The sequence below is a fragment of the Syzygium oleosum genome, unplaced genomic scaffold (genome assembly GCF_021117445.2).
Source record: "Syzygium oleosum isolate NSW1041296 unplaced genomic scaffold, Sole_v2.1 Sole_v2.06, whole genome shotgun sequence".
NCBI lineage: Eukaryota > Viridiplantae > Streptophyta > Magnoliopsida > Myrtales > Myrtaceae > Syzygium > Syzygium oleosum.
This window is the reverse complement of record NW_026607490.1, coordinates 3658024-3685144: the sequence shown is the minus strand read 5'-3', so window position 1 is coordinate 3685144 and position 27121 is coordinate 3658024. Positions and strand designations below refer to the sequence as shown.

The 27121-nt window shown below is 40.3% G+C and overlaps 4 protein-coding genes across 7 annotated transcripts in view; 2 read left to right on the top strand and 2 right to left on the bottom strand.

Moving 5' to 3' along the window:
- Positions 1–62: 62 nt before the first annotated feature.
- Positions 63–3518, top strand: LOC115683060 (ras-related protein RABH1e). The gene is made up of 6 exons (XM_030607464.2): positions 63–437; positions 1006–1076; positions 1558–1646; positions 2001–2112; positions 2714–2804; positions 3085–3518. The coding sequence occupies exons 1-6, from the start codon at positions 321–323 to the stop codon at positions 3226–3228; spliced, it is 624 nt and encodes a 207-aa protein (XP_030463324.1). The 5' UTR covers positions 63–320; the 3' UTR covers positions 3229–3518.
- A 666-nt stretch (positions 3519–4184) lies between these two features.
- LOC115683059 (uncharacterized) lies at positions 4185–7871 on the bottom strand. 4 transcript variants are annotated; one of them, XR_008816793.1, is made up of 7 exons: positions 7748–7871; positions 7143–7257; positions 6976–7052; positions 6502–6789; positions 6111–6216; positions 5025–5233; positions 4185–4468 (listed from the first exon to the last, which is right to left on the bottom strand). XR_008816793.1 is itself a non-coding variant. In XM_030607463.2 (7 exons), exons 1-7 carry the CDS (start codon positions 7769–7771, stop codon positions 4387–4389), a joined length of 801 nt encoding a protein of 266 aa, XP_030463323.2. In that variant the 5' UTR covers positions 7772–7871; the 3' UTR covers positions 4185–4386. The 4 variants fall into 4 exon arrangements, 3 of the variants coding, with proteins under 3 accessions (XP_030463323.2, XP_056168288.1, XP_056168289.1); XM_030607463.2 differs by having other exon boundaries at positions 5125–5233; XM_056312313.1 differs by lacking the exon at positions 7748–7871 and adding an exon at positions 7350–7576 and having other exon boundaries at positions 5125–5233.
- Positions 7872–11696: 3825 nt separating this feature from the next.
- On the top strand, positions 11697–22987 carry LOC115682994 (calmodulin-binding transcription activator 3). The gene is made up of 13 exons (XM_056312308.1): positions 11697–11913; positions 13428–13547; positions 14621–14736; positions 14819–14907; positions 15295–15337; positions 17511–17700; positions 17858–17971; positions 18129–18457; positions 18967–19362; positions 19511–20172; positions 20970–21549; positions 21781–22104; positions 22632–22987. Exons 1-13 carry the CDS (start codon positions 11874–11876, stop codon positions 22740–22742), a joined length of 3114 nt encoding a protein of 1037 aa, XP_056168283.1. The 5' UTR covers positions 11697–11873; the 3' UTR covers positions 22743–22987.
- A 460-nt stretch (positions 22988–23447) lies between these two features.
- LOC115683025 (glycine--tRNA ligase, chloroplastic/mitochondrial 2) overlaps positions 23448–27121 on the bottom strand; it is a 29409-nt gene continuing 25735 nt past the window's right edge. Inside the window, exons 31-36 of the mRNA XM_030607402.2 lie at positions 26355–26393; positions 25711–25800; positions 25157–25255; positions 24592–24673; positions 24323–24408; positions 23448–23940 (exon numbers count right to left, since the gene is read on the bottom strand). Of these exons, the coding sequence (XP_030463262.1) occupies positions 23842–23940; positions 24323–24408; positions 24592–24673; positions 25157–25255; positions 25711–25800; positions 26355–26393 (495 nt within the window). The 3' untranslated portion in view covers positions 23448–23841. The remainder of the gene's footprint in view (positions 23941–24322; positions 24409–24591; positions 24674–25156; positions 25256–25710; positions 25801–26354; positions 26394–27121) is intronic.

The window sequence follows — 27121 nt, the reverse complement described above, 5'->3', positions numbered from 1 at the left end:
TAAGGGGAGACGAGGGAGGGGCATAATCGCCAAAGGGGGAGAGAAGACAGGGGCATAATAGTCCCAAAAAAAGAGAGAGAAAGAAATGTAGAATTTCAAGGACGTTGACCATGCGTAAAGGCGATGGTGATATGGCCGCCTTCTTCGTCGTGCATGGCGGTTTCTCCTCCTTCCCGAACTTACAAGGAAGCCACAAATAACGACCGCGTCACCTCTCTCTCTCCCCCTCTCTCCTTCTCTCTCTCGCTCACGTAGATTCAGATCTGAAACGCGGTTAGGAGGAGGAGGAGAAGACGAAGGAGGAGGAGAAGAAGAAGAAGATGGCGAACGTGTCCCCTCTGGCCAAGTACAAGCTCGTCTTCCTCGGGGATCAGTCGGTCGGCAAGACGAGCATCATCACCCGCTTCATGTACGACAAGTTCGACACCACTTACCAGGTCCGTCCCGGATGCTGCGATCTCATCTTGGTTTTCGACGGACCGATCATTTTGGCTTGTCCCTCGCCACGGACGTTGCATGTGTTTTACATATACGTGGTGGGATTCTTCTGTTGGTGTTAGGACCTTTGTGACCGTTTGATTTTGGACGTTTTGTGAACGCACGAAAGTGGTATGTGATTGTCGAGGGTTCGGAGTTGGCGTTCCTCCGTACGTTTTCGGATCTCGAGGCCCGTTATTGCACCGTCATTGGGTTACGCAAAAGGCCCTTCGACTTTGCTAATGGCTTTTCCTTGAACTGAACTTTGATGCATATTTCGTCCATGTGAGAGGAATTCTGCAACTGAGGCTTTCGAGGCTCTAAGTTGCTTTATTCTGCTAAAAGAAGAAAAAGTTTCCAACTGCACAAGTGTTCACGTATTACTATCATCAAATTCAGATGTCATGAACTTTCGCATACAAATGTGAAAGGGAAAACGGGGACTTCATCTAGTAGGATTCTTTTGAGACCGGATTCCCGTTCTGTGACATGAATAGGCTCTCACTTCTTAAGCTGTCTGACCTGCAGGCCACCATCGGGATCGATTTTTTGTCGAAGACGATGTACCTTGAGGATCGGACAGTGCGATTGCAGCTTTGGTAGAGTACCAGCCACCTGAGTCCTGCTATTTTCATATCCCTAACATGCAAATTTGTCTGAATTGAAATGGGTAATACCAGGCAACACTGATTCTGATGGGCAAAAAAAGGTGTAGTCTTGTTAATACTGAAACCAATTAAATCTTAAAGGAATGGAGGTAAAATGCCCATATCGTGTTAGCAGGCCAAGAAAATGTTGTACTTGGATACATCTTTTTGCTCCCCTAAGTTCATTTCAATCAGTCCCTTCAGAGCTCATGATTTTCACAGTAGCAATTAATTATGTCGTTTTTTTCTGATTGTTTTCTATGAGTCTCTTCATTTCTGCCAATAGTTAATTCTAATTAATATGGTTTTCAAAGTTTATTTTTTGAGTATAAAGATGGGCTGTTTGATCTTTTATTGTATGTTAAATCAATGTGGCATTTGCTCGATTTATACACATTTTCGCATATCACATCCTTGACTTTGTTGAACCCAGGGATACTGCTGGACAGGAGAGATTCCGTAGTCTCATCCCAAGTTACATCAGAGATTCATCTGTTGCAGTCATCGTGTATGATGTAGCCAGTAAGTATCGGTTGAGGAAGGAATTTTTGAACACTTCCTTAGTTATCCTGTTAATCTATGAAGTAGCCAGTATCAGTTAAGGGAAAAATTCTCAGACACTTTGTTATCTTGTCAACCTCTTATCAAACTTTCATATTTCATGCTAGAATTGGGATTATCAACTATGTCCAGGAGACTAGTATTAATAATAATGTGGACTGGAGTTTGTGTTTATCTGTTTATATCTAGTTCTGGAATTGTTTTTGCATTGATTTGAATCCAGGAAATCTTTTTGACAATTATTTTGCTCAAATTAGTGAGTTATATCATCAACTGAATGTTTGGTAAGGACCTTACTGTAGTGTAATGTTCCAGATAGGCAATCCTTTCTGAACACTTCCAAGTGGATTGAGGAAGTTCGGACTGAAAGAGGGAGCGACGTAATCATCGTCCTTGTTGGGAACAAAACTGATCTTGTTGATAAGAGGTAGGATACGTAATAACATTGAATCTCTTCAAACTTGTGTGTAGCATATTCTTGTCTCTGTTTAATCTTAAAATTAGTGGAAGGAATTATTAGAGATGCTAGTTGGTTCTGGTTGGAGATCTGTCCTGATTAGTGCCATGTGGTTCCAACATTTCCCTAATGAGATTGTTTATGTTTCTTCAATGCCCTTTTCCAACTAAGATGATGATAGAACGTTCATTTCCTGCAAGAAATATGAAACTTTTCTTGCTAAAGTTGATTTGCTGGCCAAGTTATCATGAACATGACAATTGGCAAAGAACGTCCCTTCTAGTTTATAAGAATTTGTAATGTACTATTCTTCAAAAGACTATACTGGTTTACGTTTGAAATTTTGGTTGAGATTTAGATTCATGGTCAAATTCAAGTATGGATCTTCTCTTGGTTTGAATTGTATTCTGCAGCAAATTGAGACGATCCTATCTGATTACTTTTCTAGAGGATTTTATTGTCTGTATGAGGAGCAATGATTAGAGTTCACTAAACAATGAAGCGTTTGGCGGTGTACTTAGAATGGTAAATAATATACTATATCTAATGATCTGTGATGGAAATATCACAGGCAAGTCTCGATCGAGGACGGAGATGCCAAATCCCGCGAGTTTGGAGTTATGTTCATTGAAACCAGTGCAAAAGCAGGATTTAATATTAAGGTTGCAAAATTGCATTTCTGATCTTTTTTGGTTATTAATTCAGCTGAAGAACTTCTCAAAGAATGATTTGTCGAGGATTTTCTTCTATTTCAATGGATTTTATCGACCTCGGAAAGCCGGAGTTTCAACTGTCAACTTCTTTCTTGAACCTGCATGCTCATTTATATGGTGCAATTGTGTACCTATGTTATCCTCAGTTTCCACCTGTTTATACATGTAATGACAGCGGTGTGTCTCTGTTCTCTTTGCTTAAATGGGCTTCTCATTTTGGAAACTGCAGCCTCTATTCCGAAAGATTGCCGCAGCCTTGCCAGGGATGGAGACACTTAACTCTACAAAGCAGGAAGACATGGTTGATGTAAATCTGAAGCCCACCGTGAATTCTTCCCAGAATGAGAATCAAGGAGGAGGTTGCCCTTGCTAAGTGCACTTTTGTTCTTACTAGAAGGCAGTTCACAGGTTTTCTTCTTCTTTTTTTCCTTTTTCATTTCAATTTTTTATGTCACTGTTTTTATGTTCTTTCCCACCTTACTTGGTCCATGATGAAAGCGATCTAGACAGCATGTGAAATTGAATAGGCAATGGCAAATCTTGCTTTGCTATGCTTGTAAAAGGGAGCTTTAGTCAGATGGAGTGCGATCTCATTTTTTGTTCTGTGAATTACAGCTGAATCATTAAATTCTCCAATCGTAATCTCAGAAAATCCTTCCTCTGTCTGCTGGAAAACCTGAAAATGCAATGTTTTTTCTATCTCTTGTTACTTCTTTTCTTTCCCATGAATGTCTTCTTCTTTTTACAAAAATCTTACTGTCTACTATAAAAGCAAAGGCCTCAACTGCTCCAAATCCTCAATCAATGGGTGGCCGAGCAACCATCCATCCCACTGCTTCGACTTATCCACAATTCGAATGCGGATCCCCATCGACAACCTATAGTCGATAGTCATAATCTATGCCCTCTTCTTTGGCCAGACATAAACAATGTCTTACAACAACTTCATAGTGCTCACTAATGGTTTGTCATCTCTTGGAGAACGAAAAAATTTCTTGGACATCATTTCACCACTAAGCAGTGAAGTTGCTACACTGTCTAAAACTGTCTGATTTTCTCAACTCTGTCAACATGCCAAAATGGTAATGTGCATTTCCATGCCCAAGTGGGCTGTGAATGCATGCCAAGTGATAATCATTCTGAGAGGGCATTATTCACTTCAGGTCAATGGCCACAGTAGTTTCTGCAGGCCAATTGAGAATGATGGGCGTATAGGCAGGACAATGACGAAACGGTACCGGTTAATGGCTTCCAAAAGTGTGCCTTTTTTCCTATTGAAATGAACATGAAGTTTAATATGACCAGGTCGAATGATCCTTATGAAGTTCATTTCTGAAAGAGCATAAGCATGATATGATATAGCTTTCGCCGACATTTAATCACAGTAAGCTTTACCAAGCAATCCAAGTCCAAAGCAGTTGAGCAGATTCGTCTATTTACATACAAGCCTACTGACACTCACACTAGAAAGAAACAGGAAAGAAAGATCTACAACAGCCAATTCTAAACAAAATAGAATAGCATCAAGCTGTCACAAGCTGTGCTCGAACCCAGTACTATTCTGCCTAACTCTGAGGGTTAGATAAATGAGTACCAATGTCCCAAAGCTTGACCTGCAACCGCAACAACAGGAGATTACTATGGTCATACAGACAGATCTACTAAATGGGCAAGAGTAGATAAATCGCTTTCATCTATGTTCATCGTTTACGTAATGATATTCTGCATTGCCAATGTACTGTTTGTCTTGGTCCTCCATTGACGCTCACACAACTTTAGTCAATCAATTGAGGTTTACTATCCCATTTTGATGAGAAATAATTCTGTTTAGGCTGAGAAACCTGGCGCAGTATAAGTAATATTATAATGCAGAGATGTAGAATATCGATGGCTCCTCCTATGACTCGGCAACAGATCATTTAGTACACGGCAAATTCAGCGGATAATGGGAACATTATAGAATTGCTATCCCATTACTGGTGAAAACTACATAGTTTTTGTTAAAGGGCCCTTTTAGGGGTTAAGCATAAATAAAAAAATGTGCCCTAAAATGCGGTGACATTTCTCGAGATATGTCATCTTTGGAAATAAAAAATTTCCTTATTATGTTTTTTCACCTAAGTATGCATAACAAGTGTCCTTAATGCTGGACATGGAGCATGCTCTTACTGTGAAGAATAAAAAGCTTGGGATAGGTTCTGCAGCAGAAACGACTGCAGAAACTTGAACAATTAGTGAGGCTGTCTTCAGCTGCAATATTAAGGCTTACAGGATGGAGAAGAGGAAGACAATTTTCCTGGAATCAAATGAGGCAGCACGCTTGTACCTCCTCCATCTGTTGTTTGATGAATCGTGAAATTTTTCTACAACTGGCTTTTCTGTAACATCAAAGAAACGGCATAGGACAAACTTCCAAGCTTAGCAATAGCACTGTAGGAAATATGATACAGACTTTAAGACCAGCAAGGTAAACGCATTAGAAGAGAGAAACGATGAAATGCAGGTATCTGCAAAAGCCCAAATTGTTTTTTGTTTTTTGGTCGAAAAGCTCAAAGTGATCGAAGAGAACTTGTTTTGCATTGATGAAATATACACCTCCAAATGCAAGTTGAGTCTGTTGGATGAGCAAATTATCATGTAAAAGATAGACAGGCAGAATGTTGCTATGCTGGATTGGTATGAGGTGAGCACCTATCTGTAAATTTAATGGATGAGTTCTAAATTGATACTTACAAAGAGCTCATTTATTTTATACTTTGCAAATTCTTTGCCAAGTAAAATTCTTTGAAACATGGATTCGTTAAGAGATCTGATAACTACTTCAGCAAGATTGTGCGCTAACATCTTCAACCAGAATGTTATATTTTCTGTGTACAAGAAGTTGGAGAGATGCACAAAGAGTCAAGGTTTAGATTAGTCCTGAGTTCACACACATAGAGCCATAAGTCCATTTGACAGGTTTAAATGGTGAAAAAAGGCAAAGTGTGTTTGGCCACAAGATAAAGATTTATCTAAAAGTAGAAATGTAAGTTGGATCCAGACATGTCCCCAAATGTTTTCAAAGATTTATGGCACTCGACATTAAATAAAAGTCATTTCAGATTCTAGTGAAAGAAAAAGTCAATATGCTAAGAGGAACAGCCACACCAAACACCTACTAAATTTGTTGCTACAAGTAGCATCAAAATATCCAATTAAATGATTACCAGAAAACACTAGAACAAAGATAGTGTCAAAGTGTCTTCAAGCTCATACCTTTATTAGGGAGCTTCACAAACATTGCACTGTGATCCATTAGCAGTTGAGCTAACTTTTCGCCTGTCTTTAAGCTTACTTGTCTCTGCAAGACCCTTGGAGTGTTCTGTGAGTGGTGAAAATCCGATATAAGCAACAGTGAATGTCAAAATTATTATCAAAAAAGTTGTTATGCCATGCTACAGAGGAAGTAACTTAAAAAACGATTTTCACACCAGCTTTGAGATGAAGAGTTTATAAAACATTCTGCAAAAAACGACCTCAATATCAAACGTCATACAAAACGAAGGATCTAATCACAGACAAAACAAGTAACAAAAGATTTTGAATTCTGGTTTTTTATGCAGTACCTTGCTCATCTGTAAGTAAAATATGATAGAGCCGCACTTACAGCAAGTAAACTATCGCTGTTTTTGTTCCCATGAGATTCCATGTGGGGTTTAGATTCTTCCACAGTTTCCTTCTTGATATCTATATCTATGACACACTGCGAATAAGCTTCTAAGCTTTCCTTTTGAAAGTCAATGCATTCTTCACAACTTGCGTGGGCATCAAAGCATATCTGGTCTTCACATGGATCTTGAACTTCTAGTAAGCTAAGGACTGCTAGCTTTGATCCACATTGTGCGCTCATATCGTCTTCATCAGGCAACAGGGAAATGCTATAGACATCATCGTCCTGCACCAACATGTTTTACCAATCTCATTATCAGATCACAGAGCAAGCTCAAATAGACGGGATGCCAATCGGCAGAGCTAATCTGCAAAGGCTAAAGTTCATGTCCAAACAGATACTGACTAAAGAGAGAATGAAAGTGCTCGTTTATGCGATCCTCAAGAAAAATAGACCCTCATCGTTACTTACCGGTGCTTGTGAATGGTGAAATGGGCAGTTTAATTTCATCGGAAGCGAACCCTCGTCAAGGAAGACTGGGTATAAACCTGAACCGAAGTCCGAAGAAGCGTAATGAGAGCTCAACACCGGGAACATTTGTTCTAACATCTTACACGATGTGACTGAAGCTAAATTACCCAGCTGACAGCGTTGGCTGTCTTCCTCGATAATCGAATCTAGCGCGTGGAAGCACTGACAGCCGATGGGAAGATCGTCGCTTGCATCCGCAACCACCGGGAAGCACGCTCTTTCCTGTCGAAAAACTCTCCTGTCAGGATGCGGGCGCGGCGCTTAACACACGGACCAAATAACCGGCACTCGCTACAGTAGCTAGACATATGTACTGGGAGGAACACATCAGAGATCACCAGCGCACAGCAAGGAGAGGGGGGAGGAGGAGTTGGCAACAAATTTTCTCCGCCAAAATTTCCACTTTGCATCATCCCATTTTCGAGCTCAGTCAAGCACGCGCACCCCTCCTCAAGCCTCTCGCACAAACATCAAGACTTCAAATTTGACCAAAACAACGACAAAGTTCGGGCCTTTTTTCAAATTCTCTCAACACCCAACGCTGTATATCATCACAACTTCAAAGGGTACGCACAGAACGAGCGGAAATTCCCAAGAAAAAGAACCGTCGAATCGCTCGACCAAGATCCGGCGGCGAACCGAATGCAATGCTGCGAAATACAGACAATGTGGTGCGAGGCAAGAGGGGTGGAGAGGCGAAGCGCGACTTCACCTGCTCGTGATGATTGACCGCCATTGAAAGCAAATGCGCTGCGCCAGAAAGAGAGAGAGAGAGAGACAGAGACAGAGACAGAGAGAGAGAGGGGGATGTGAGGAGGAGGTTCAACCGAAGCGGTGGCGCGATTTCGCCGGAAAACAACCTGACGGCGACGCCTCTTGACGGCGACATTTTCCTGACCAAACTGCCCCTTGCAATTTTTTATCCGATTTATTTATCTCCTCTCTTTTTCTTTTTGTCGTTTTAAGTTTTAACGGTTGATTTTTATATATATATGGAAAATGTCACTACGAATCCAAAAATAAGTCCGCCGTGTGACGTATTTATCTTAAATTTTTAATTTCAAACTTGTATATCGAGTAATGCATTTACTCTCCGTCATGGTACTGCGGTTAAAAATTTGATGTGGTTTCGAAACGAGATTATTAATGTTTTTCGAGGACAAACGGTGCTGTCGTGCCACCACATCAAGGAAGGATAAAAAAAAAAACATGAAAGCGAACAAAAGATCAAATTAGAGGAGAGAGAGATTGTGGATGGCCGGGGTCGCCACCGTCGTTCCGACTTCGCCGATGAGGGCCGTCGCGACCTAGATGTCGCCGAGCTCGAGCAGCGAGGGTAGTAGCATTAGCAACATTAGAAACGCTTCGTTTTTTGCATCATCTGCTCGAGCAGTAATAATTCAAAGCGTGGGCTGAGCTCAGAGATTGTCTTCTACACTAATATATGCAACCCCACCACCTCCAATTGCTCAAGACGCTTCTCAACTCTCCAGCCTCTCCCTCCATGTTGCGGACCCTCAAGCCAAGCTTCGAGCTCGAGCGGCCATGGCGGCCACGAGCTTAGAAGCCGGATTTGACCTTAAAGCTGGTGGCTGCGATGGCTAAATTTTTGGCTTCGAAGCTTGTTGCAACTAGATTCTGATCATTGTCTTCAAGAGACTCGTCCCTCCTCTTTGTCTCACTCGTTCTAATACAATACACTTGCGCAAATATGAAATCTCATATTTGAGAGCAAGTGACGGCCACCTCACGGGTGATCGAGCAAGGGTCGCCTCCGGAGGTCCATGCAGCAATGGGCAATGGCGGACAGTATTGGAGGAGCATTGGCTAAGCGATCGTGAGCTTGAAAGAGACTAACAATAACTTTGAACACAATGAACAATAACTTCACAATCAGTGTAAGGTCCTAACCTTGCTGATGGCCTACGAGGTCGATGGCCCTCATCGGCGAAGCCGGAATAGCAGGTGCCACATCTATGTTACTTGTCCTAAAAAAACATTAACAATACCACGTCAGATCCACATGTGATTTTTTATAGGAGCCGTGTGACAGAGGGTAAATACGTTACTCGAGACAAAAACAATTTGGATAAGATTTTTGTTTAATCAAGCCTAACATCATTTAATTTTAATTTTAATTTTGCCAATTTGCTAGCATGGCAATGCCCAACACATTGAAAAAAATGGCCAATAAAGACGCGGGGGAAGACAGAGAGCATGTCGCCGGACAGGGGAGCACGCCGCCTTGCCCCCGACCACAACCGCGACCACCCTCGTCGAGACCCTTGCCCTTGACCCCGCGCGATGTCCCGTTACCCTCGGGTGTCGGCACCTTCGCGTGTATAAACTCCGTCGTAAAAAGAAGGAATTTTGGTATTAAAAAGAAATATCGGGCATGTTGCTTGAAAATCAAATTCTCAAATGAATTGACAAAATTATAAAGGTCAAAAAACCAAAGCCAAAAAAAGAGGAGATTTTGGATGGATCATCAAGGGCAGGTCGAGGAATTATAAAGAATGAATCTTTTTTCCGTCGTCGTACGAATACTTGTCGGAATCTTGGCCAAATGAACTGCACGTGAAGCTTTGGAGAGACAAGACAGACAAAAGCAAAAGAGAGTCACGAGATCCTTTTCCTGTTCCTCTGTTTTTGGTGGGTTGCGGATTGTAGCAATCCGAGCCCGGTTTCGACCCGATTCAGCGGAACCGGAAGCGCCCGATTTTCGTTTCGGGGCGTGTTTGTTTGAGCGAAAGAGTTTTTTTTCCGAATTCTCATGCATTTGATTTGTTGAAGATGATCAGTCGATGGAAAACCGATCTACGATCAAAGAAAATATCCACGCTTAAGATAAGGACGAATAGGCTCCTTATTTAGAAGATGGGAAAACGTTTTCCTTGAAAATGATTTCCATGGAGAAAGTACTTTTCCTCTATAAATTTTCCAAAACAAATACACCCCTCAATTTAGTATAAGTATCTAGCAAATAGATATTTATTAGATTTATTTAGATCTAACAAGTAGTTATGAAACAAGCAAGAAATGAGAATTTATTTGACGAATGAATTCAGTGGTTGCATGACATTTGGAATTTTTCTATATTAAACTCTAGTGCGCATATTGAGATATTATTGGTTATTGGTAGGGATGTGCGAAATAACTAGCAAACCAAAATGGGCAGTTTATATGGGGACCGGTCTGGTTCACAGTTCTAGGCGTAAAACGTCCACTTGGACCGGACCGATAATACATATAATTTTTTTAAAACAATTTGAAACAAAAAAAGAAAATATTTTAAGAAAAATGAAAACCCTAAAATCCACAATCAAAAGCTCAACGCCCATCAACTAAGTGCTCGTGTTGTCTCACTCTGACATTGTCTAAATCATCTCTCTATCTCACATTTATGGTCTCCACTTTTAAGCTCGTCGCCAATCGATTCACGACCTCGACTCTCAATTCCCATCAACTCGTGGTTGCGCCGACGGGCGTTCATTGCCTCCCTCTCTCGTTCTCAGCCACCTCCATTTGCATGAAATTTGGTGGGACGAATTCCATGGACTCAACCAAAAACTGGACCGGACCAGTGGTCCAGTTCTCGGGTGGATCCTTGAAACCAACGGGTGGTTTCCGATTCCAATTTTTCGGAACCGGACCTTAGTGGATGGTTCCCGGTTCCATGGTTGGAATCGCCCATCCGGATCATGCTCATCCCTAGTTATTGGAAAGTTCAAATCCTACAAATCGGTTGAAGGATTCTTTTTTTTTCTCCCCTAATAGCAAGTAACTTGTCGCATATAAAAATATCTAATTGCTAAGCACACGCTATTCCAATATGCCAAAAAAAATATTAACTATTCTGAAAAAGTCACTACATATGGTTACTTGCTCGCATTGGTTTGCAGCAAGTTTTCCATCCGTCATTAGATTTTTTTTTAATCCGGCAACATGATTTCTAAATTGCAAAACCGTGCATTGAAAATGTTAAAAGTCGTTCTCCCTCGTCACAACTTCTTCAAGGATGCTCCAAAAGCTTAGTTCGTTGTTTTCCGTTACAGATTCACCGGAAACAATAAAAATTCACCAGAAAGCAACGTACTTTTCAAAGGCTCTTATCCCCGTTACGTTTTTCAATAATTACCGTAGCAACCATACACGCTAAAATCAGGTATGACACGTCTCAATTTGGGACCAATGGGGGGTCTGATTTTTTATTTTATTTTTATATAGTTTGGATTTATCATGTACTAGAAAGGTGTCAAACTTTCATACTTTTTCTTCGTTATAAAGATAACTATAAAGATAACTATAAAAAGATATCATGACCAAAAAGAAAAATAACTATAAAAAAAATAATATGGGAAAAAGCACAAGAAGAGGGGAGGCAGGCACTAGTGCAGGCCGTACCCGGTATTCACGTCACGAGGATTGACCAGCGTCGTCCACTTTCAAGAAACCCCACTCGCTCGCTCGCTCGCCCGCAGGCTCGCAGCAGCAGCAGCAGCAGCGGCGGCGGCGGCGTCGACCCAGTCGCTTTCTCACTGCCGAAACGGCGGCGTTCTTGCCCCCCCCCCCCTCATCTCGCAAGATCGAAGCCCCCACCGAAAAAACCTTCGCAAGCAAAACTATCTCCTTCCTTCTTCTTCTTGTTCTTGTTCTTGTTCTTGTTCTACATCTTCATCCTCATCTTCACCTTCTTCTCTCTCCCCCACCTTCAAATTCGTCTCTTTCGATCCCAGCACGCCCCCTCGGTGCTCCGAGCCCCGTTCCCAGATCCGGAGGCCGCGGGAGACCGAAAGCTCCGGTCCTTTCTTTGGATGATTTGACCGAGCCGGCGGTCCATGGCTGACGCGAGGCGATGCGTGGTCGGTAACCCGCTGGGTAGGTCCCTCTCTTTTTTCGGCCACCCGAGTTCGGCGCCGGTGGAAATTTTGGCCCGCGGCGCGATTTCTTTCGTCTCCAGTTTTCGCGGTCGTGTAGCTCTGTCGATGGAGATGGTCGAGAGTTCTTGATTCGTGCGATGAGCTGGCGCGTTTCTTTTTGGCTGCAGTTGCGGTTAGTTTGAATTGGAGTTTGTTGCGTGGAGGGTGTCGTTGGAGTTCTTGTTCTCGCGCGTCGATTGAAGAAAATGTGGCTTTGGGAGATGAATTTGAGCTTATTTTAGGTGCTCCGTCGTCAAGATTTTTCTTTTCCGGTGTCTTTCTAGTTTGTGAGGGATTAGTGGCCCTCGACAAATCCTCGTCTCTTGTGGGGTTCTGAGCTTTACTTCAGTTCGTTGTAGGGAAGGTATCGCTTGCGGTTCTTGATTCTTGGAAATGATGTGATGAGAAAAGTGTCTCGAGAATCGTTCTGAAACCCCTCGCTGTCAGCTTCCATTCTTTGTGGGCAGCTCACTTTAGTTTTTTGCTACGCAATGCCAGGAGGCAATGTAGGTTAATTAGGCACGTACAGCTGTTGGTTAAATTCGGGAGGTGATGTGGCTTAGACGGTGTTGCCAAAGATGAGCCTGTCATCAATGAAATCGTAAATTGATCAATGATTTCTAAGGCCGGCCCTCATGCATCATCTGAAGTTTCACCTTTTAATGCTACAGCACGACTAGTTGTTCTGTTAACGAAGCCCATACTCTTGCTAGATTTTTTCCCCAAATTTCATTCATTTCGAAGGGAGTTCCTCACATTCCTTTCTGGGTGCTTAACACGCTCACTGAAATGCAATTGCACTCATACAGCAATTTTGATCGGTAAATTACTCTGGTTAAGGTGTAAATCAAGAGTCATCCATTGTTTCTCTCACCACAATAATTCTCTTGTCATACACTTCCTTGTCTTGGGGCAACGTAACAATGGGCATATGCTTTTGTTACCTGACTACACTCCCTTGTGCATTATGCTGGCCAAGATAGAGCTTGGAATCAAACTGCACTTTTGGGGGTTTGCCATGCCCCCACTGGAAAGAGGTGGACACAAAGAAGGAACCAGCCCCACTTGCATCTGGCACTTCCAAAGGGTGCCTGCCAACCAGTCTGCAACTACTTCTCTTCCTTAAAAGAATTGTTCTTGCAACTACCTTCATTTTGGGCATGTATTTTGCCTTCTCATTTGTCTAATATAATCGGCTTGCATGGCCTCACACCGAAGAGGTTTATGAGGAGTTTTGTTTTCTTGATTGTTATACATTAGTTGACTCGTCTGACTGCAGCTCCCCCCCACAAAAAAAAAAAGAATTGACCATCCCTTGTTTACAGCACCCATTTAAAATTTAATCACTGGCATCGCAACTTTAATTTACCTGTAAATAGATATGTTTCATCATTATATTTAATTGCCAAAGATAAATGAAATTTTGCAGGAATTTGATATAATTTTACAGATTGGGATATGATTTGAATGCAGATATCCAGCAAATACTTCTGGATGCACAACATCGGTGGTTACGCCCAGCTGAAATTTGTGAAATTCTCCAAAACTACAGAAAGTTTCAAATTGCACCAGAGCCCGCAAATATGCCTCCAAGTATGTTGGTTTTCCCTATGAATTGGGTAGTTTTATGGTTAGGTTTATCACTTTCTGATTCACTGTGTAACCTTTACGTTTTCTTCTAAATCTTGTATTTCGATTGAGTGTACTTTCTATAGGAAGTAGTAATCGTAGATAACATAACTAAATCTATGCAGAAGCTGATTCTTGGTGAGGAGCAAGATCTCTACATCCTACTGATTCCATTTTGAATTCCTTTCTTATTTTTCCTACTCTGCAAATTACATGCCTGCATACTCCAGATGAACGGATAATGAGCAATAGATTTGCTTGATAGACACATAATTTTGTGTGTCATAATCTTTTTCTGATAGATTCTTTGAATGATTTTGCATGCTGCGGTACCCCCTCGATACCGTGTTAATGAATTTGTACATTTCCTATAATATCAAGATATAGCTAATAAGTTCACAATGTTGGACTTTACATTAATAGTTAGTTTTGTTTAATATTGTTGGTGCTATGATTTACACCTTTTGGGTTCTCATTGTCCCCTCAAGGCTGCCTTCGTGGTTAGATTGAGATGTCGTTGGAGGAGGTGGAAGCAATCACTCACATTGCATTGAACGCAGGCAGTATCTACTTTTCATTTTCGGCGATTGTTTGAAAACTATTTTCACATCTTAAAAATCCATTCAGAGATGATTACTGCTAGCTTCGTCTTTTTACATAGTTGATCCTCAGTCCTGCTTCACCGTGTTTCCTGTTTTTTCCTCTTATATAATCGGTGTCTTTATCTGCTTCTGTCTGAATAGTAGACGAAATGGTATTTCGTGTTTTTTTTTATTCTGTGGTTTTGTGTTTTAAAGTGCTGATTAATTGATTGCTTTTGCTTAGTTTCTCTCTCCTTTCATCTGCACTTGATATCGTTCTTGACCAATGCCAACATTGTGAAGTACTAATCCTCTTTTCTTTTTTTGTGTGAAATGAAAATCTTCTGACACCTGTTCCTTGTAATGTCCTTGGAAACGAGCATATTAGATGAGATGGGTTTATTAAGGTAGACTCTCTCAATGCATGCCTCATGTGATCATTCATTTTGTATGCAGGTGGTTCTTTATTTCTTTTTGATCGGAAGGTACTCAGATACTTCAGAAAAGATGGGCATAATTGGAGGAAGAAAAGAGATGGGAAGACAGTAAAGGAAGCTCACGAGAGACTCAAGGTAAGGATATCTGACTTTGTAGCTCTATCCTGAAGGTCTTTTCATGCTGTATTTAATAATAGATGAAGTATAATCATTTCAGGCAGGAAGCATTGACGTATTGCATTGCTATTATGCGCACGGTGAAGATAATGAAAATTTTCAGCGACGCACCTATTGGATGCTTGAAGAGTGAGTTTTCTGTAAGGTCTTACCATATTATCTTCAAAGAATAAGGTTATTGGGATAAAAAGGCTATTCATTATAATTTTTTTTATCTTCTATGTGGGTATGGTTTTTTTTTTCTTTTGGGGGGGCGGCGTTATATGTTTACGTGTCTATACATAGATAGATGGATAAGGCACACAGCTGACTGCGAAGAAATATTTGCCTTTAAGTTAATCACTTTTAGTTAGTTTGGTATTTCCATAATGCTTTCTTTGACCAATCGTTTGAAGTAATATCTTTCTCATCTTCTTAAATTTTCAATAGGAGATTATTATTGGAACTCATCCTGAGGAAATCAAAATGTCTGACTGTGGTTTTCTCTTGTTCCATCTTTTTTGCTCACTGTTACAGGGAGCTCTCGCACATTGTTCTGGTACACTACCTTGAAGTAAAGGTGCTTATTACCTTTTATTTCCCCCTTTTCTCTGTACTATCCTCTCTTTTCGATCTAACCACTGCTGCTGGCATAGTGTTATCTCGTTGTAATCAACGGTGTTTTAGAAGTTAAACTGGATGGAAAACTGGTCAAGCCACTGGCTTATGGTTCGACTGTGCTAACTAGTTAACTTCTGGTCAACATGAGTGAATGGTTTGCCATTCAACCTCGCCAACCATTTTTACCGCCTGGGTTGATATAACTAAGTAGTGAAATAGTTTTAGTATTTATACATAAATCAAGGCTCTACATATATATATACACATATACATATACATATACATATACATATATATAATATATATTATCTATATGTATATATATATATATATATAGAGAGAGAGAGAGAGAGAGAGAGAGAGAGAGAGAGAGAGAGAGAGAGAGAGAGAGAGAGAGAGAGAGAGAGGGAAGTAATGCAGTCCAGTCAAATAGGTGGCCACCCTCCATATTTAGTGCATAATGACAAAGGATTGGTGGACTTCTGAGGGACTTGATAATTACTTATGACAGTCATTCTGGAACACTTGATTTAACCTGTACAGAGCTTTTCTCAATTTCCACACTTAATCAGGGTGAGCATTACTCTTGGACCCTTGTGGCATAATATCTTGAGTCCCAATAATGGTTGACCACATCTGCTAGCATGTGATGTTTGTACATAGAAGGGAGTCCTTGGGCAGAGCCAGGTGCTCTTATTTTAAGATGGTAGGGGGACGATTGTTAGTACTGATAATCAAATAGAAAGCCCCAAGGGCGCCATATTCTAGGATCCAAACTATGTGATTGAATAAGTCCTCTATTTGTTGGGGGCCCAGCATGTTACAAATGAATACATTGAATCCCCATGCAAGGGTTTTGTAAACATGCCTGCAAGTCGTCGAATGTTTTTAATATAAAATGTCAGCAAGTTGCCACCGTGTTGACGTAGCTATGGTAATAAGCCATTGTGGAAGCTTTTCTCGCTCGAAAGACAGTCAACCTTAATAGGCTTAGTACGCTCGTCAGACACAAAATTAGGTGCAATATGAAAAGTGAGCTGCTTGTCACTCTGCTACTTCATTGGCACAATCTCCTTGAGTTCAAGTTCCTTAAGAATCTGTCATGTGCACATTAAGTCACATCGCATGTAGCCTGGGCATAGCAAGACTATGGACTGTTTCCTCTTCTCCATGACAGAAGATTGCCTCCAACAAATATGGAATAGTAGGTAGTAGACTTGTTCTCTGAATAGGTCCTCCCACTTATCAGGAAAAAAACCTCCTTCCCTGAAAATTTTTATATAAAAGGTGATATCGGTAGTAGTTGGATATCAGAATCGTTGAGGAGCTTAAGGAGATGATTTAGAATGAATTACAGCAGATTGCAAAGGCAATGTTGGGTCTAGCGCAGCAAGACAGTTCAGCTTCCCAACTACCCTTATATATCTGTTTGAATGCTCAGAAAAGCCCCCATCATCAGCTACCAACATACACATTGGACTTGATAGGAAATACTATTTGGTGGTGTAAACCCTAACATGCTGGTCCTGGCCAATAGATGCAACGCATACTTTCATTGAGACAATTGTATACCCTACTTGGATCTTGCCACCTTAAAACCAAGAAATTGTTTACAACTTTCCAAGAGGTTTGTCTAAAACCTTGCCACGTCAACTTTCTCTTCTTCTAGAAGAGTAATGCATGTATTTCTCTCATTTTGCATAAATCTCTGCAGACCTCTATGCTTTTCATTTTTCACTGTGTAGATATAGTCCTTCAAACGCTCCCAACAAGCTTAACTCTTGTTCCAATTAATGGTGCTTTCATTATAAAAGAAATTATTTTTATTTTGTGGTTTAGTGGAACACAAAATCACCGATAGCACAATTCTCTAGGGTACTGGCTATGTCTAATTTCTATAAGTCAATATCATAATATCCTATCTCAGCAGAATTGCCAATTTAACTGCGTTAACCCTGTACAAGCAGTCTCTTTCGAAAATCAATTCCCTTGTTACCACAAGAGTCTAGACTAATTGAGCTTCTGAATCATTAGAATCAATCAACAAGTTTCTACACTGTAAATGCAATTGTATCTAATATATTTTCTCTTGCTATATGATGCTCACACTATTACGTGCACATTTTTCTCAGGGCAACAGGATGAACATCCATCGAATCAAAGAACCTGAAGAGACAATTTCCTTGTCCCGTGAAACTGAAGCTAACCATGAGATAAATAGTTCTCTGTCTTCTAATTCTCACCAAAATAACTACCAAGTTCCTTCTCAAACAACAGATAGCTCTAGTCCTCAGGCATCGGAGTATGGGGATGCTGAATCAGGTTCATTTCTGTGTTATAGGCTTCTCCTGGTTCGTTTGTTTAATAACTGTCCCAGATGTCATTCCTTGAGTATCATGTGGTCGGAAGTGCTTCATAGACTGATTGTTCATTTTTTAAGTTAACTATCTCTTCTTGGTTGTTTTTATACTTTGCACAGCATACAGTAATCAGGCAAATTCTGGAATTCACTCTATTGTTGACTTTCAAGAGGCTGGAATGCAAAATATTGACACTGGACACTCTGATCCTTATTGTCCGGCTTCATATTCGAGTAATCAGTGCATTCTTTTTCTTTATATAATTTTTTCCCGTTGATTTGGTGGGCATTCATACTCAATTGCTTATAGGCTTCTTGAGCTTCTTATCTTTTCATTTGTTATCTTATAACTTAACATCACCGATCTTATGGTAGTATTCTCAACTTCCAGCAGATGATTATCAAAGAAACCTGTCTCTTAAACCCGGAATGGATTTTCTCTCTCTTTCTTCAGCTGATATCACTAGAGAGTGTAATGTCGCTGGTTCAGCATTAGAGGCTCAAAAGCATCTTGATTTTTCATCTTGGGAGCAGGCATTAGAAAGTTGTACTTCTGGTGGCCAATCCAATCTTATTCAGCTGTCAGTTTCTTCTGCACAAACTGTTACCCCTGAAATCATGCCTAAACATGAACATGATATACTAGGGCAGCTTTTCACAGATGGTATTTGTACGAAGCGGGAGATTGGGATCCGATTACAGGACCAAGAAGAATTACAGGTACTTGAAGATAGCTATGTAAATTTGATCCTTCTTTTGTTAGAAAATTTTTTGCTCTAAGCATAGTGTTAATATCTATGCAATCTGCGTGCTCTGTTTTGTTGGTCAGATGATATCTACAGAAGAAAACGAATTTTGAAATAGTTACGCCATGGAGCAAATTGCTTTTTAAAAGCTTTAGTTGGCTTTCTATTATGAGGTCTATAACCTCATTCATGAGATATCGAGGAACATCCTTGTTAGATTAGTAGTACCTGGATCATCTTTATCTGCTCTTGAATGGTTCTTATATTCTATTGACCGGTTTTTTTTTTTATGTAGCAGAGCTTAGAGTTTGCTTAATATTTGCATTAATGGAGCTTTTTAACCAGATTCTGAAGTCGATTTGTACCTTGTCTAAGTGGCCTGGGGATCCGAAGTTGCATGCAGACATAGCCTTTGATCTTGCTTGTAGTTACATGGAGAAAGTTATGCTGTTGATTCAATAGTGTATTTTGGTCCCTTGCCAGGTACATCTGACCAATAAAATTGCAGAGAGTGTAAGCACAGAAAATGGACATCATACAAACTCATTCTTAGATGGCAATGTTGCATTAGAAGGAAAAGCCGGCTGCCCTCCTACAGGAAAACAGTCATTTGCCAATATCCTAGCAGAAGAAGGTTTGAAGAAGATTGACAGTTTCAACCGGTGGATGAGTAAACAACTAGGGGATGTGAATGAGTTACTTGGTCAGTCCAGTACCGGAGCCTACTGGAGTTCGGTTGTCAGTGACAGTGGTGTTGACTCGAGCGACTCTCAGGAGCATGAAAATAACTTTATGCTCACTCCCTCTCTTTCCCAGGAACAACTATTTAGCATCATAGATTTTTCACCAAGTTGGACATACGCTGGTTCAGAAATCAAGGTACTCTGACTGAAATTTCCACATTGTGCACCGCTAGCATTGTCATAGCTTTAGCACCTATCAGAAGTTCTCTATTGAATGGAGCAATACTTGCTTAGTTTTATACTTAAGTGATGCCACTACCTCTGTGTTTTGCTATGTGGTACAGGTGCTAATCACTGGAAGGTTCTTGAGAAGTCAACAAGAAGCAGAGCTATGCAAATGGTCTTGCATGTTTGGTGAAGTAGAAGTTCCAGCAGAGGTTGTAGCAGATGGTGTTCTGCGTTGCCATGCTCCGGTGCACAAGGCTGGGAGGGTTCCCTTTTACATCACATGTTCCAATAGGGTGGCATGTAGTGAACTTCGTGAGTTTGAATTCCGTGTGAACAACTCTCAAGATTGCAGTATAGATGAGACTCTTTACACGCGTTTTGCAAAGTTGCTGTGTGCAAACTCTCAGCGTCTCAGCAACGGTAATATTGGGGAAAACTCACAGTTGAGAAGTAAGATCTGCTCATTGCTTAAAGACGATGATGCTCGTTGGGATCATGTGTTGGAAAGTACTTCAGATGAGTTTTCTGCAGAGAGAGTGAGAGAGCAGTTATTCCAAAAGCTACTCAAGGAGAAGTTATGCGAATGGCTCATAGAAAAGGCAGCTGAGGGCGGAAAAGGTGCCAGCGTATTGGATGAGGGCGGCCAAGGTGTGCTACATTTTGCGTCTGCTCTTGGCTATGATTGGGCCCTGCAACCAACAATTATTGCTGGTGTAAGTGTAAATTTTCGGGATGCAAATGGATGGACTGCACTTCACTGGGCAGCATCTTTTGGCAGGTAAGCACTTTTGGTATTTCATACCTGGTTTTCTGAAGTGCTGTTTTCACCTCTAGAGCTTATGGCGGCATATATTAGGTTGCCTTTGATTCTAGAGACTGTCCTATTATTACTTTTCTATTACTGGGGAAATGCTGTCTATACATTGCTTTCGCTTCTTTTGTATTGTCCATTTTCTTCAGGATGTAATGTAATTTAGAATCAAAATCATCAACACTCAAATTTACTGTGATATTTTATTTTATGTTTTGTCTGTGATTTCAATTGGATAGAAGAGTTACTCTTTTTTGGTAGTTTTGCGTACTCAAGAAAGAATCCCAGGGAAAGCAAAGGTTGCCTGGGCAAGGTTACACCATGTGATTATCCTCACTGATTTTTCTCTTTTTAGTTAGACTGAAAACTAGATGCTTCTTTGACTAAATGGGCCCTCAGATCTTCATTCTTTATTTTTGTTTACGTTGCCAATAACCAAGTCTGGACTGAGATGTGGTCAGCCCTCAGTTGTAAACATTCAATAGATTCTGATTTAATTATTAGGCATGGAATTGGTTGACTATCAGTGGTTCACCACACTATTGATTATTTTGAGCTGCATAGGGAGGACCTAAAGTTCTTTTCGTGAATAACTTAATCATTTGAACATTCCAGTGAAAAGTTTGATCCTGTTATAGGCACTTGAATGTGTCTGTATCTTGTAATGATCTTGTAGAATGTTTTATGATGATGTTCCTGTAGTTATGCGTACTTTTTTTTCTGAAATAAATACCATTTGATCATTGTGGTGTTAATGATATCAGAGAGCGGACGGTTGCTTCCCTCATCTCTCTTGGTGCAGCACCTGGATTATTAACTGATCCAACTCCCACTTATACAACGGGCAGAACACCCGCAGATTTAGCTTCTGCCAATGGACACAAAGGAATTGCCGGTTATCTTGCTGAATCTGCTTTGAGTACTCACCTTTCATCGCTTAATCTGGACACCGCTGGAGGTGATACCTCTCATGGTTCTGGAGGAAAAGCAGTACAAACAATTTCAGAAAGAAGTCCCACTCCAATCGGAGAAGGAGACTTGCTGAGCGGCCTTTCACTTAAAGATTCGTTGGCCGCTGTTTGCAATGCCACTCAAGCTGCTGCACGTATTCACCAAGTTTTTAGAGTGCAGTCTTTCCAAAGAAAGCAATTGAAAGAGTATGGTGATGATAAACATGGAATTTCAGATGAACATGCTCTTACACTGGTTGCAACAAAGATGTACAAACCAGGACAAGTTGATGAACCTTTGCATGCTGCGGCAATTCGGATACAGAACAAATTTCGTGGATGGAAAGGACGAAAAGAATTTTTAATCACCCGGCAGCGAATTGTCAAAATTCAGGTACATTACATACCTCCCTTTTTTTTTTTGGGTAAAATACATACCTCCCTCTTTGCTCATCACATTTCTTTTGAAATCTCTAGACCCTTTTTCCTTTAAACTATTTTGAAGTTTCATTTTTGTTTTCAAAAGAAAAGTATTAACTTTTTTGTTTTACCATGGCATATTTCAGTTTTCTTTTCAGAAGTTACTTAACCTTTGAAATGACAACTTTTTATCTTTTGATTAAAGGCCCATTTCAGAGGTCATCAGGTGCGGAAAAATCGCAAAAATATTCTTTGGTCCGTGGGAATTGTAGAGAAGGTTATTTTGCGTTGGAGAAGAAAGGGAAGTGGTCTACGAGGTTTTAAACGAGAAGCACTTACTGAGGCCTCCAGCATGCAGGATGCACCCTCTAATGAGGATGAGTATGATTTTTTGAGAGAAGGACGAAAGCAGACTGAAGAAAGGTTGCAAAAAGCTCTTGCTAGGGTGAAGTCCATGGTGCAATACCCTGAGGCCAGGGATCAATATAGGAGATTGCTAAACGTTGTTTCCGAAATACAAGAAGCCCAGGTAATTCCCGTGTTACTAACTATATGTTTTCAGTACTTGAAGGTTTGCACTAACTGGCAAAACATCTCTCTCTCTCTCTCTCTCTCTCTCTCTCTCTCTCTCTCTCTCTCTCTCTCTCTCTCTATCGTGGGCATGTGTGGGCACTTGTGTCTGCACACCCCATTCATGCTTGCACGCCACCTGGACACAGCACGCACACTCTTGCTGGTACACACTTTCAAAGGAGAAGAAATAACCTCTCGTGCATAATGCACTGGGTGATATGATTGAGGCGATTTTGTAGGAAATTGTCCATTCTGTTTTGTCTATCGTACCGCCTGCTTGCATTGTCCACATTACTTGCTTTCTTAATTTTTTTTTCAAATTGCGACAGGCATGAGGTCTTTCGAATGCTTCCTTTTGTAGGCGAAATGACTAGAAAATTTATCTATGATGCAGTTATAAAGCAACAGTAAACTATTCCTTGCATTTTCTTTCCTTCTTCAATGTGATCTTACGACAGTTACCATTCTGATCCATGCTTACAGGTTGATTATGAATATACACCCAACAATAATGGAGAAGCAACAGATTTTGATGATGATCTGATTGATCTTGAAGAACTATTGGACGACACTTTCATGCCTACGGCACCCTGACCCCACAATCTCTCTTCCCATCTGTAGAGTTTGCAAATTAACCGGTAAACTAAACCGGCAAAAACTGTATAATGACTGCATTTAGTGTACAGATGTATCTAACAATTAATTCAACTAGTTGCTTCTCTCTTCCCATCTGTAGAGTTTGCAAACTGGTAAACTGGACGGCAAAAACTGTATAACGACTTCATTTAGCGTACAGATGTATCTGACAATTAATTCAACTAGTTGCTTGTTCACCTAAATCATGGACTTTGCGGATCAAAAGGCATAAAGGTTCTATGTACATCAATCATCCAGAGGTGGTGGAATTGGAGTTATGAGGCTTACATAGGAAAGTTATTGGTAAATTTTAAACCCTAAATTGTAGGTATGGGCTTCTTTAGAAAATTCCAAGCAATTTAAACAGCTTGTGTTTGAAATATGCAATCTTTCATGGTGAATCCTTCCGATTCGTAAAAGACTTCCAAACCCAATTGTGTTCAGGTATTGTTGATCTCAACACTTTGACGTCCCTTCCAATTGGTTTTGTGTCTTGGTCGGTACCATGAACAGCCACTCTTTTCTTTTAAGTATGGAGCTAAGCTGATTAGCATTAATTACAGAAAACACAATGAGACTCTTATGTACACGGCAAGTATGAATGCTCAAGAGAACCATGTACTGGTCTTTGAAATAATTAAAGTTCCGATTGTCACAACCATGTCAGATAAGACAAGTATCAGCCCCTTCTACCTGCTCATCATTCAATACCAATAAAATGGAGTCGTTAAGCGATACAGAAGGAACCTTGTGTATATTCCTTTTTCAATCTTGTGCATAATATGCAATCCTATAATAATCATTCTATAGGAATTGTCCAAAATCTTTTTATACATGATTGTGGCCACAATACACAACTTGCTGGGCTTCGCGAGATCTTTCGTATCCAAGGCAAGGGACACATGAACCATGGCTTTCTCCTTTATTGAAGCCTACTCTCCTGTATGTACACCTCAATGGGAATCACAATCCTATGGTTACTGTCGTTTGCTTTCTTTTAAGCTGGTCCAAAAAGAAAAATTCTCTCAGAACAAAACAACATTGGCTCAATGTCAGCTTAAAATCCGGGCAATGCTGACAGATCGGCAATGCCTCTTGGAAGGTCAGAGATTTCTTTAAGCAGCCTAAGCCTGTTGTTTCGGATTCTGTCATCCTCCTGCACAAAGAGAGCAAAAACCCACGACCGGCGTAAATTATCAGTTGCACATATACATAGAAATATAAGGGAAGTGTCAGTGTGAAGTAATATCCTGAGGATGCTCTGAATTAAGCTAGAGACCAGTCCATCCAATAAAGTCAGGTCTCCAATCCCAGCGTCTTACGTCATTTGGTCTATGTATTCATTCTTAACTCGTGAGTATAAAGCATCTACCTTTCATCCAGTTTCACACACACCGAGGGAACACGCCGACCAACCTAAGAGATGGTCAATGAAGCTATACGCACATTTTGGAAGTTCTTTGCAGTGACTGGTCAAATTTTAACTTCCCCGTGAAACCAGATTACTTTAATGTATCATGAATTGAGGAAGAACATACCACCATGACAAAAACGTTATTGAAGAAGTCCTCCAATGGCTGTACAAGCTTCGCAGATACTTCAACAAAAGTATCAACCTCAATGGCTGCAGGAGAATGCAAAACTCAAATCAGAGCGGAATCAAGTTCAGCATTTTTTTTAATCAGTAATTAAAGACAATTAAAGTTGGACTACAGGATATCCATTAGATGATGGGGCATAAGGGCTCAAAAGAGTTACAAATGGATCGGAATAAATAGTGACTTTTCGATGGTAAGTAGATCAATACCAGGATTTATTTGGTTTTTCACCGACAAGAAGGTGTCCCACAAAGCCCTCTCTTCACTTGTGTCAAATGCAGCTTCATCCACCTAAACAGATGTAGCAGAAAAGGAAGTTTCCAATAGCATTATTGTACAACACAATACGGGACTTCAGCAACGACTGAAAGAGTTTAAAGAGTATAAGATCGACCTCTGGCAGTGGGGTAGATAACTTTCATCTTACACCATTGTGACAAGAGAACTATTCCATACTGTCTCAAAAGTTAAGGTTGGAATAATAGTTGCCTAGCTCACGATAACAATGATCGCGGCGCCACAAAGTGCACCTTTCAAGAACTCATAGGCTCATATTACCATTTTTATGGGGAAATGAAAAATCTACAAAAAGTGCACCTTTGACAACAATATAGGACTAATAGCACTTATTTCCTAGTTAATTTCCAAAAGTTCTAAAGCTTACATTATGCCTAAGATTCCTTAATATTTATCTTCTAGCATACGCTACCCAAACATTAAAATTGTTCTAATACTTTAATTGTATATACAATCTCCTCTTCTAGTCAGAATTACCTCCATGGTGCCAACATCCTTTCCACGGGTTATTCTCGTGGGGCGAGAATATGCTTCAACAACCTTTGGGAAAAGTTCTCCTTTTGATAGAGCTTCCATCTAGAAGAAAATGTTGACATACAAGTAAAAGTTGATGAACATCCATGGATAAAGGCAAAGCAGATGAACTACTTTTTGTCTCCTTAAGTATTGACTAAGAAACTCTTATTTAAGAATTTAATACCGTCAAAGTAAGATAACCTTGAAGAGAGTTTACATAGGTCAATAGAAAGAATAAATAAGTTTATATAGGTTCTCCACGCAAACATCTTCCAGTTACTTTCTCTCAAAGGACATCCCTCCCTGTTTCCAACATTAGTAATAAGAGCACTGCAGTCTTATCAGCTACAGATATCTACATCCTCTGTGGACTCATGGTGAACTATCAGAAACATCTTTTTCTTTTCAACTCCAAATCTAGTTTAAGCCTTTTAAACGACTTTTGTCTTTTGACTGAAGCATGAATTGAAGATGAGGTTCGAGTTTCTGGAAAAACTGGCGACATGGTCACTTACTTTGACTGCAGACTTTGCTGCGAGGCAAGGCACATTTGCCCGTTCCAGAAGGACAGATCGAACAATTTCAGGACTAATGCCCTTATCAACCTGAAATTTAATATACCACTTCGTATTAGGTCAAAAGCTGGCTGCACATTTTATCTCTTGCCAGAAAATATAATAATGTGGGAGAAATGATCTAAGTACCAGTTCCATAAAAACAATCAGTTGGTAGCAACACAAGGGAGCTGAAACATGTTAAATATTGATTATGGTTTCCGGTCTTGTATATGTTGGATGGTATATTGCGGTAATAGAATACCATGTTTTTGGTATAGTAGAATAACCATTTAATTTCATATGCTTAGACTAGTTTAGATATCACCAACATATATCCACCTGCATAGTATAATAACTCGATTTGTATTCTTTTTCGTTCACTTTTCTATTGGGGCTGTGTCTTTAGAGTGGCATAGCAGCAAGGGAGATGTACATACCCAAATGCTGGAACTAAGGACAACACCTTTCTTTATATCAAATAGAGAATAAAATCAAGTAGACTTATTATGACTCTTAATTTCACAAAACGATAAAAAATTGACCTAAAAACACCTCGCTAAAATATCAATTTAAGTAAGAAGTCCCATACAGAGTACACATACCAAAAATTGCTCCAATCTCCGAGTGACAAATTGATGTACCTAAAAGAAAATAAAATTATCATTACTGGGAGTAACAACTAGGAAATGTAATAGTGCACGTTTGAACTCAATCAGGAGGTCACTTTACTGAAATAGTAGTTCCTAGGATAGGCAGTGTTTCAAAACGACTTCTATATCGTTTGGGAAAAGGACATTAGAAATGCCATAACTTTCGTAGGACGCTCAATTTGGTGCCAAAAACTATTTGCCAAATCACTTAAGTGCCAAGTCGGAGAAACAATTATTATGTAAGTGCCTCTGGCGACATATTCTAGCCAAAAGTCCTACGTGGCTTTTTTTAAAAGAAATTGAAGTCCAACGTGGAAAATTTTTCGTCCAACCCAGCAAAGTGAACAAAACGAGGTAGCTTTCTTTGGGGGAAAACTCTCTCTCTCTCTCTCTCTCTGAGGAGCTGAAAGAGCAAAGCTCTGTTTCTACAATGGAGAAACAAAGCTCTGTCTTAGCCAGCGGTTCACGTTCATAATGCTCCAATTCTTGTTTGCCGTAGCTCGGGATGATGAAATACGAAGCATGGGCGAAGATGGGGCCCATTCTTTGAGTTTGGAGGAGGAAGAGGACACCTTGTGGTGAAGATGAGACCATGAGTGGAGGATTGAAGACAAGGCTATGTAGTGAAGATGAAGACAAAGCCAACGATACACATTAGGTGAATCCACAATCCTTGCGGAACCTTGAGGAGATCTTGAAGACTGATGTAGCCGATGGAC

Coding starts and splice junctions, on each gene's coding strand:
- LOC115683060 (XM_030607464.2), top strand. CDS start 321: ATGGCGAACGTGTCCCCTCTGGCCAAGTACAAGCTCGTCTTCCTCGGG. Junction 1,077..1,557: donor ACAGTGCGATTGCAGCTTTG/GTAGAGTACCAG, acceptor TGTTGAACCCAG/GGATACTGCTGGACAGGAGA. Junction 2,113..2,713: donor ACTGATCTTGTTGATAAGAG/GTAGGATACGTA, acceptor GAAATATCACAG/GCAAGTCTCGATCGAGGACG.
- LOC115683059 (XM_056312313.1), bottom strand. CDS start 7,448: ATGATGCAAAGTGGAAATTTTGGCGGAGAAAATTTGTTGCCAACTCCT. Junction 6,790..6,975: donor TTCACCATTCACAAGCACCG/GTAAGTAACGAT, acceptor ATGTTGGTGCAG/GACGATGATGTCTATAGCAT. Junction 5,234..6,110: donor TGTGAAGCTCCCTAATAAAG/GTATGAGCTTGA, acceptor TTGATGTTACAG/AAAAGCCAGTTGTAGAAAAA.
- LOC115682994 (XM_056312308.1), top strand. CDS start 11,874: ATGGCTGACGCGAGGCGATGCGTGGTCGGTAACCCGCTGG. Junction 14,737..14,818: donor AAGCTCACGAGAGACTCAAG/GTAAGGATATCT, acceptor TAATCATTTCAG/GCAGGAAGCATTGACGTATT. Junction 18,458..18,966: donor AGGACCAAGAAGAATTACAG/GTACTTGAAGAT, acceptor GTCCCTTGCCAG/GTACATCTGACCAATAAAAT.